Source organism: Physeter macrocephalus, chromosome 11 (assembly GCF_002837175.3).
Source record: "Physeter macrocephalus isolate SW-GA chromosome 11, ASM283717v5, whole genome shotgun sequence".
Taxonomy (NCBI): domain Eukaryota; kingdom Metazoa; phylum Chordata; class Mammalia; order Artiodactyla; family Physeteridae; genus Physeter; species Physeter macrocephalus.
Genome location: NC_041224.1, coordinates 21,845,402 through 21,855,444, shown reverse-complemented (window position 1 = coordinate 21,855,444; position 10,043 = coordinate 21,845,402). Strand labels below are relative to the sequence as shown.

Genomic DNA, 10,043 nt, shown 5'->3' with positions numbered 1-10,043 from the left:
TATAGTTGCTTGTAGTAATCTCTCATGATCCTTTGTATTTCTGCAGTGTCATTTGTTACTTCTCCTTTTTCATTTCTAATTCTGTTGATTTGAGTCTTCTTCCTTTTTTTCTTGATAAGTCTGCTAATGGTTTATCAATTTTGTTTATCTTCTCAAAGAACCAGCTTTTAGTTTTATTGATCTTTGCTATCGTTTCCTTTATTTCTTTTTCATTTATTTCTGATCTGATCTTTCTTTCCTTCTGCTAACTTTGGGGTTTTTTGGTTCTTTCTCTAATTGCTTTAGGTGTAAGGTTAAGTTTTTTATTTGAGATTTTTCTTGTTTCTTGAGGTAGGATTGTATTGCTATAAAATTCCCTCTTAGAACTGCTTTTGCTACATCCCATGGGTTTTGGGCCATTGTGTTTTCATTGTCATTTTTTTCTAGGTATTTTTTGACTTCCTCTTTGATTTCTTCAGTAATCTCGTGGTTATTTAGTAGTGTATTGTTTAGCCTCCATGTGTTTATATTTTTTACAGGTTTTTATTCCTGTAATTGATACCTAGTCTCATAGCATTGTGGTTGGAGAAGATACTTGATACGATTCTAATTTTCTTAAATTTACCAAGGCTTGATTTGTGACCCAAGATATGATCTATCCTGGAGAATGTTCCATGAGCACTTGAGAAGAAAGTGTATTCTGGTGTTTTGGGATGGGATGTCCTATAAATACCAATTAAGTCTATCTTGTTTAATGTATCATTTAAAGCTTGTGTTTCCTTATTTATTTTCAGTTTCATTGATCTGTCCATGGGTGAAAGTGGGGTGTTATAGTCCCCTCCTATTATTGTGTTACTGTCGAAAGATTCTTAAATGTAGAAATTTAAATACCTATTGATATTTTTTTTTACTAAATTAGTAGCCTATCAACATAAGCATGTTTTGAAATGGTGCAATAATTCTAGATTCTGGAAAGAATCTAATTAAATACATAAGAGTATTATTTTATTTAGTTTTACTTCATTTCAGTTTTCAAACAGATAACGAACCAAAATATTTATTAATAATATTTAGAACTGTTAGAAGCTGATAAAAATATTCTAAAAATAAATAAAAGACATCTTCACATCAAAAGAGGCACATGATTAGATAATAACCAGTCATGAAAATCCATCAGTCTCAGGGCCAAAAGAGAAAACAAGGCAACAATAAAGATACTAGACTACTAACTTAATATTTACAAGTTTTTTCCTCTTATTCTTTTCAATGTTCCTTTAACACTAATACCAATTAAACTTGATATTCATTAATAACATTCCCACACAGAATAAGTTCTTTGAGTTTATAAATAATGTCTTTTATAGTTCAGCTACAGCTAGTAGTATGATTTGCAGTCTCACTAGGTTTAATAAATATTACATAAATAATAACTTTGTTCTGATCTCTTCAATGAATTTACAGTTTTAATATGAAAAAAACTAAAGCCAAATCTTTTCTAAATTCAGTTCCTCTATCTGGAAGTGTAAGAAATGTATGGCAGTGACTTTTCTCTATATAGTATGATAAAGAATAGATTTGCAAATAATTGACACAAATAATTATGACATTATCAAGACTTGCAGAGCACAAATTTCATTTAATTGCTTTTACACCACACCAGAAGGCATTACAGGGACATGAGTGAATAGAAGCAAGTTGGAACTTCAACAGAGAGCTCTTTTCTTAACATCAGCAAGAGAGGCTTTTATCTTAGCTTCAAATTTGTTCCACATGGCAAAGAAAAGTTCTGAAAATAAATCAAGTTGTGATATTTTTCATTTAATTGAACTTCTAATATACACAGAAGCATTTCTAAAACTTTCAGCTTTGTGCATCTCTCATCATTAGAGTAAATTCTACACTAATTGCATGGCATTTTTCAAAATTTTATCTAGAGATTTTGGTTTTCAAAATCAATGCTCTTTCTCTCAGTGCTTAAAAAAGTTCATTTTAGCTGAACCTTGACAAAAAATCCCTCCTTTAGTAAACTTTGGTTGGGTTCCTCTAAGACCTCTTTTCAAGTAGGCCTCATACTTGGCCCTGTCCTTGGCCTGCCTTTAGCAAGAAGGCTGTTAGGGTAATTTAGTAGGAATCCCCCACCCCTGATGCCTCCTCTTAGTAATGTTACATCCACTGATCCACTCACTTACTCTGCTCATTGGCTATAAATCCCCAGCTGTTTTTGCTATGTTTGGAGTTGAGTTCAGTCTTTGTCCCCTACTGCAATAGTGTCAAATAAAGTCTTCATTACCATTTTAAACAAATATCAGAATAATTTTTTTAAAATAACATTGTAAAGCTGGCTATTATGGACTATGGCCTTTTGGTGGGATATATACTAGAGATTAAAATCCTGGACTTTAGAGTCCAATTTTATGGGTTCCCATCCTTTATCTGCTGCTAATGTGCTCTATGACCTTGAGCAATTTAAATGAACTTGTGTCTTGATTCTCAGATAATAAATACATGCTCTGAACAGACAGAATTAACCATGAGACTATATGTACACATGAGAGCCTGTCCACACATAGTTTCTACCACTCTGACCCATGCCCAAACTGAAAGACTTGGGAATTCTAAGATAGGAATTATGATTGTATTTTGGGGAACTGAGAAAGTTGACCATGGGCACCCAGCCTGTAGCTTGCCATCTGCAACTCAGGCACCTGACTGGCTGTCTGGAAGGTGATAGGAGGGTAGAAAAGGTATGGGAGAGAGAACAATCACAATGCTTTTTCTCTTCCCAGTCTGTATATTCAGAGATGTCTCCATGAAACTCTTGAGTTGTAGGTTCCTGCCATTCGATTAAAGCAATGATAGACTTCAAAATGTCAAGCAGCTGCATGGACCAGGATTTCATTCAATAAGAAGCTATCGATACCCTGGATGCTAGTGACCAATACCTCTATTCCATGGCCCAGTGATTCAGCCATTTCTGTTGAAAATTCATATCCTATAAGTTACAGTTACTGCCTACACCCTGTTTAAAAATTCCATTTTATTTGCCACTGCAGTGCTCATTAACCTAGAGAGGAGCATAACAAACTGTGAATTGTTTTCTAAATCAAAAAACAATTGCATGATGCCCCTGCCTCAGGAACCTAACTGTGTAATCTGGTAACTCTACTCTCTCTCCGCACCTGAAATCATGGCCCTGTGCAAGAAGTTAGCCACCAATATACAGAGCGGGAAAATATGTTCCTTGAACCACGCCCCTCCTCCCAAGTAATCTCATGTTCTTGAAAAGAAAAATAAGGATTTTTGCCTCTCATCAAATACTAAAATATCAAGTGGTTACATTTAGATTACTGTCTGTTCCTGTTGCTCTCTAATCTCCTGCACCAGCTCTATGAGACATTTTGGAACTGAATGTTTAAGATACCAATAATATGATTTCAATTAGGGATTGTGACAAATAGAAAATGGAATGCTAGAGGTACTCTCGCCAACTGAATAGACCACAACAGCATGAATGATCACATAATTTTTATGAACAAAAAATTATTCTACTACCTTCTGGACAGAGCTTGTTTATAAAGATGATATTCTAATTTACATACCAAAGCAGAATTCAAATTAAACTTTGGATTAGGTAGTCCAGATCTCTCTTTAGCAGTACCATTTTTAGAACAACCATAGTAAAAACTGTATTCAGAAGTCTAGAGAAATACTCACTGAGCCTTTTTCAGTTTAATTAAAGCATTAATATGATCTCTAAAAGTTTTTAGGTTTTGAGTGCATCACAATAAAACCAAAGGAATTATTGAATTTCTAGTGATCATTAGATATTCATTCTTATAACTGTGCCCTGACTACTAATTATCTGACCTCCTCAAGAATGGATGAGACTTGCCTTATCTTTGAAGACAACCAAAGCCTTCCAAAGGCTGTAGCCTACTCACTTTTGCCCACTAATCCTGGCCGAATTTGAGCTATTCAGAGTCCGTGGTTGAAACTGACATCATCTGCTCAATATTAAGGGCCATCCTACTATCCTAAGAAGCATCTTATCCAACAGCTCTGCTGAAATACTACTACTCCTGCTCCTACTTCTCCTGGGAGATATATTTAGTTGTATTGGTCATTAATCAGTAAAAAGGTTTCGTATATGTCCTTCTGGATAGCTCACTGCCTTCCCAGGTCCTGATTGGTTGCTGGATCACTGATAATTCTTGAGTTGTGTTGTCCAATATAGGAGCCACAAACCATATATTGCTATTTAGATTTTAAACTAATTAAAATATACTAACCACATTTTAAGAGCTCAATAGCTGCATATGGCTCATAGCTCCCATATTGGAGGGCACAGATATAGAACATTTCCATTATCACAGGAAATTCTGTTGGGGAGTGCTTGGAGAGGAAGTCATAATTGCCATGAACGAGGTAGTCTGGGAGAAGGAACATATAAGTGAACCCAGTATAGACTGAATCTATTTATTGGGCCCCACTAGGACAGTAGCTACAAGATCCGGATTAAAAAAAAAAATCAGCCACAACCATTTGTATATGGGCTGAGGTATCAGTTGATTTCCTTTATATCATCAAATAATAGGCATCATGGTGCTCAACTCTGGCTGCACAGTTTAATCACCTAAGGAGAATCTAGTTTAATTGGTCTGGGGCTGGGGCAGAGAATTGGTAGCTTTTAAAGCACCCCAGGTGAATCCTATTTTGTAGATAGGCTTGCAAAGCACTGATTTAGCACATATATTAGCTCATTTAATCAAATGATCACATAATTAATGTATAAATTATATTCACTGTTATCTGGATAGTCCACAGAAGCAAACTGAGAAATTGGTTTGGGTCCAGCAATCACCATTCATAGGATCAGACTGCTATGATGAATTTATGTTGGAAAAATAATTCTAGAGAGAAGTATAAAATGTGCATTGCTCACAATCCAATTATTGGCAACTTGCAACAACAATTCTCCTATTCATTTCTGCATATATTCTCTCTAAAACCCTCACAAAAGTTATTAATACACATTATTTTTATATTACCTCTGGGACCTTTCACAGTTTCAGAGAATAATCAGTAATTAGTGAAGAATTCCTCCATTTATTTTCTCTTGACTGACACTTTATGCTCACTCAATTGATTTCTTCTTGCCATGTAAGTTGTACTTTTTTTTTACTACTGTATAAAATATAAATAGTATTTTATAATGAGAGATTATAGAGGATAGCCACTATTTCATCAACTTTATTCCACTCTATATTGTTCCTGTAGAAATCCAAATTTCCTATTAAATATTGATACAAAACATAACTCCAGAATACTTAGGTTAATATTATTACTAACTGCTCTAATTCTTGCTGACGAAATATAGTAACATTCAAGGTACAAAAAGATTTTCTATAAGTTTAAATACCTATGTCAGTAATAATCCAGACTGGATTATAGACAGTTTCATCCAATAATATTTATGCTTCCCAAGGCACGTAAAAATGTGGTTAAAAATAATATCTTAACGGTTATTATTAAAATTGCTAATAACATTGACTGTTACATATATGTATACAATATTATACATTATAATAATAAGATTCTTAACAACAATATTATTAACATTGGTTGGCAAGATTCATGTCTTTAAAATTCTTATCACTTGTATTTTGTCTCATTACAAATTCCACAGAATATGCTCCAACACATATCAATTAGGTTACTGTCATGGGGCACTGATGTTTATTTCCTTTCCTTTTTGAAATTGGTTGTGCAGTGTTTAAACATTGCTATTTTGAATCAGGTGAATATTTTCATCATTTGTAATTCATTCAATAAAAGACAATTGTAACTTTTTCAAACTTAGGAAAAAGGAAAAGCCATTCAAACTCACCCTCCATGATCTGGGTCTACCCTGTTTATTCAGGATCTTTCTCATTATTGTTCAATAAGCAGCATCCACTCAAGGCATTGTTATTTTCATAAGGCTTCCACTCTTGCAATTTCATTGCTGTCTCGATGAATTTGCTCATGTTATTTATTTTGCCCAGAATTAATTTATTCTCAAAAGTATGGGTGGGGTAGAGATTTTCGGGTAGCAGTATATGGCACTTTAAAGGAAAATTATTGTGATTAAAAAAGTAATTCTATTAAATTTCATTTTAGTTGATACAATTTTTATTATGTGACAGTATGAAAAACAGATTATATACAAATATTAACAATGGAAATGGAAAAGGAGTACATAAATCTAACTACCTATGTTTCTATAGAAATGTTTCTCCAATTTTAGCCTGCATCAGAATACCCAGAGAACCTGTTAAACAAATTAGTGGCCTTGAACCCCGCAGCTTCTATTTCAGTAGGTCTGGGGTGGGGTCCAAGAATTTGTATTTCTAGTAAGTTCCTAGTTAATGCCCAGGCTGCCAGTCCAGGGACCACACTTTGAGAAGCATTGATAGAGGACTTCAAAAAGTTCAAGTTCACTAGAATACTGCTTTTTGGAATATATAAGTTGTATATGCTTAATATATCTATGCTTTTCAAAACAGTCAGTTTTAAATAAGTCAACTTCTGAGCTGCAAAAGAAAGGAATCAAAAGAAATCAGTTTCAGGGAAGAAATAATGGCAATTCCTTTTAGGTGGAAGACTCATATCTCTGAACTGATGGAGTCAAGATTGGATTATAAAACATCTAATGACTTCAATGATGTATGTTGCAACATTGTTATAGAAAGAAAACTGGAAACAACCAAAGTGTCCATTTAACAGAGGCCTAGTTAAGTAATATACTTTTACTGCCAATAATAACATACTTGTGGTATGCTCAGATATAAAGGACTTAAAAAGAATTAGGTTGATTTGGATATGCTAATGTGGAAATATTTTCAAGATATATTATTATGCTTTAAAAAGTAAAAGAACAAAAAAGATGCATAATTTCTTTGAATAAATAATGATAGAGGTAATGTCAGCAAGATAGAGGGCTAGGAGGTCCCAATGCTCTTCTCCTTCACAAACAAGCAAAATAATAAACGAACAACTGCAAACCAATGAAAATAGCTCTAGGAAAGCTCTGCACTTCAAAGAAAAAGCAGCAGAAATCCGGAGGAGCTCAAAATCCAAGGATGGCTGCATAGAAAAATGCAGGAAGCATTTTACCTGAGTCACCTCATCTTCTAGCCCAGGCCAGCTAGGAGGGACCCCCTCAGAGGAATTTCACCCCATGAGGAAAATGAGAGGAGAACCCCAGCAAGCCTCACTGCCATGGGGAACTCCCACATATGCACCAGTGCTAATCCCAAGCTGATGGAGCTACCTGGAATCCCCCCGCTACCACACCCCTCCCCCATTACTCCCCAGGGTTAGAGCTGTCACAGTAGTAAGACCTGTCCCCAGGACCCAGTTGCTGCTGTGCCCCATTCTCTGAGATTGGGAAGCCATAGCACCATACTGCCTATGGAACCAGATGAGCTGCCACTGCTCTGAGCCTCACCCCAGGTCCTAGGTTGTGGCTTTGACTCACCATTACCAGGCCAAGCTGCTGCTGCTCTGTACTCCACCCTCTGTAACCATTATCTGGACCCACCTGGCTTTAATGGGTTATCAGCTGGATGCACTGCTGCTGCTCTGTGACTGCCTCCCTGGGCCAGACTTGGGGCTTTGACCCACCATCTCCATGCCATGCTGCTACTGCACCCTGCTCCCTGGGCCCAAGCCACTATTGCACCCTGTCATCCCAGGGCCCATGCTGTAGCTGAGTCCCTCTCTCTCCCCAAGTCACTGCAGCAAACTGCAGAGACCTAGACCTCGGTTCCACAGGAGATGTGCACATTCCCACACCTCAGACTCTAGCGCCAGACAAGAACACTATAAGAAAAGAAAATTATAGGGCAATCCCTGATGACCATACATGCAAAAATTCTGAACAAAATACTAGCAGATAGAATTCAAGAGAACATTAAAAGGATCATAAGCCACGATCAAGTGGGATTCATCCCTGGGATGCAAGGATGATTCAATATAGCAAATCAATAAATGTGATATGTACCATTAACAAAATTAAGGATAAAAATCGCATAATCAATTCAATAGATGAAGAAAAAATTTAACAAATTTCAACACCCATTCATGATAAAAGGTTTCAACAAGTTAGATATAGAAGGACTATACCTAATAAAAGCCATATATGACAAGCTCACAGCTAACATACTCAATGGTGATAAGTTAAAACCTTATTCATCCAACATCAGGAACAAGACAAGGATGCCAACTCTCACCATTTCTACTCAAAATAGTACTGGAAGTTCTAGCCATAGCAAGTAGAGAAAAAAAAAAAGAAATAAAATACATACACATCAGAAAGGAAGAAGTAAAATGTAGTTGTTTTCAGATGACACGATTTTATATACAAAAAATCCAAAAGACTCCACAAAAAAGTTAGAACAAATGAATTCAATAAAGTTGCAGGATATAAAATCAACATACAGAAATCAGTTGAATTTCTATATACTAACAGTGACACACCTGAAAGAGAAAATAAGAAAAAAATCCATTTTACAACAGCATGAAAAAAATACTTAAGAATAAATTTAAGCAGAAACACTTTACCTTGAAAATTATAAGACAATGATTAAAGGAATTAAAGAAGACACAAATAAATGGAAAGATATCCTGTGTTCTTGAATTGGAAGAATTAATATGGTGAAAATGTCCACACAAAGCCATGAAAACATGCTCAGCCTCACTAATTATTAGAGAAATGCAAATCAAAAACACAAATTACCTCACACCTGTCAGAATGGCTATCATCAAAAATGTCTACAAATAACAAATGTTGGCAAGGATGTGGAGAAAAGGGAACCATCGTACACTGTTGGTGGGAATGTAAATTGGTGAAGCCACTATGGAAAACAGTATGGAGGTTCTGTAAAAAACTGAAAATGGAACTACCGTATGATCCAGCAATTCCTCTCCTGGGTATATATTCGGAAAAAAGTGAAAACACTAATTTGAAAAGATACATGCGCCCCAATATTCATAGCAGCACGATTTACAATAGCCAAGACACAGAAGCAACCCATGTACCCATCAACAGATGACTGGATTAAGTACATGTGGTGGGTATATATACAGTGGAATATTAGTCATAAAAAGAATACTACGGTCTCACTCCCTCTTCTGAGAACACCAGAATCACAACTAGCTCCTGGACAATCATCAACAGGAAGACACTGGAACTCACCAAAAAAGATACCCCACATCCAAAGACAAAGGAGAAGCCACAATGAGACAGTCAGAGGGGCGCAATCACAGTAAAATCAAATCCCATAACTGCTGGGTGGGTGACTCACAGACTGGAGAACACTTATACCACAGAAGTCCACCCACTGGAATGAAGGTTCTGAGCCCCACGTCAGGCTTCCCAACCTGGGGGTCCAGAAACGGGAGGAGGAATTCCTAGAGAATCAGACTTCGAAGCCTAGTGGGAATTGATTGCAGGACTTTGACAGGACTGGGGGAAACAGAGACTCCAATCTTAGAGGGCACACACAAAGTAGTGTGCACATTGGGACCCAGGGGAAGGAGCAGTGACCCCACAGGAGACTGAACCTGACCTACCTGCTAGTGTTGGAGGGTCCCCTGCAGAGGCGGGGGTGGAGGGACTGTGGCTCACCATGGGGACAAGGACACTGGCAGCAGAAGTTCTGGGAAGTACTCCTTGGCTTGAACCCTCCCAGAGTCTGTCATTAGCCCCACCAAAGAGCCCAGGTAGGTTCCAGTGTTGGGTTGCCTCAGGCCAAACAACCAACAGGGAGGGAACCCAGCCCCACCCATCAGCAGTCAAGCGGATTAAAGTTTTACTGAGCTCTGCCCACCAGGGCAACAGTCAGCTCTACCAACCACCAGTCCCTCCCATCAAATCTCTTAGATAGACTCATCCACCAGAGGGCAGAGGGCAGAAGCAAGAAGAACTACAATCCTGCAGCCTGTGGAACAAAAACCACATTCACAGAAAGATAGACAAGATGAAAAGGCAGAGGGCTATGTACCAGATGAAGGAACAAGAT

At 37.0% G+C, this 10,043-nt stretch overlaps 1 protein-coding gene across 1 annotated transcript in view; it reads right to left on the bottom strand.

The window, feature by feature from the left end:
* Nucleotides 1-1,397: 1,397 nt before the first annotated feature.
* CCDC7 (coiled-coil domain containing 7) overlaps nucleotides 1,398-10,043 on the bottom strand; it is a 321,418-nt gene continuing 312,772 nt past the window's right edge. Inside the window, exons 38-40 of the mRNA XM_055087797.1 lie at nucleotides 5,867-6,083; nucleotides 5,028-5,163; nucleotides 1,398-1,765 (exon numbers count right to left, since the gene is read on the bottom strand). Coding sequence (XP_054943772.1) covers nucleotides 6,037-6,083 — 47 coding nt within the window. The 3' untranslated portion in view covers nucleotides 1,398-1,765; nucleotides 5,028-5,163; nucleotides 5,867-6,036. The remainder of the gene's footprint in view (nucleotides 1,766-5,027; nucleotides 5,164-5,866; nucleotides 6,084-10,043) is intronic.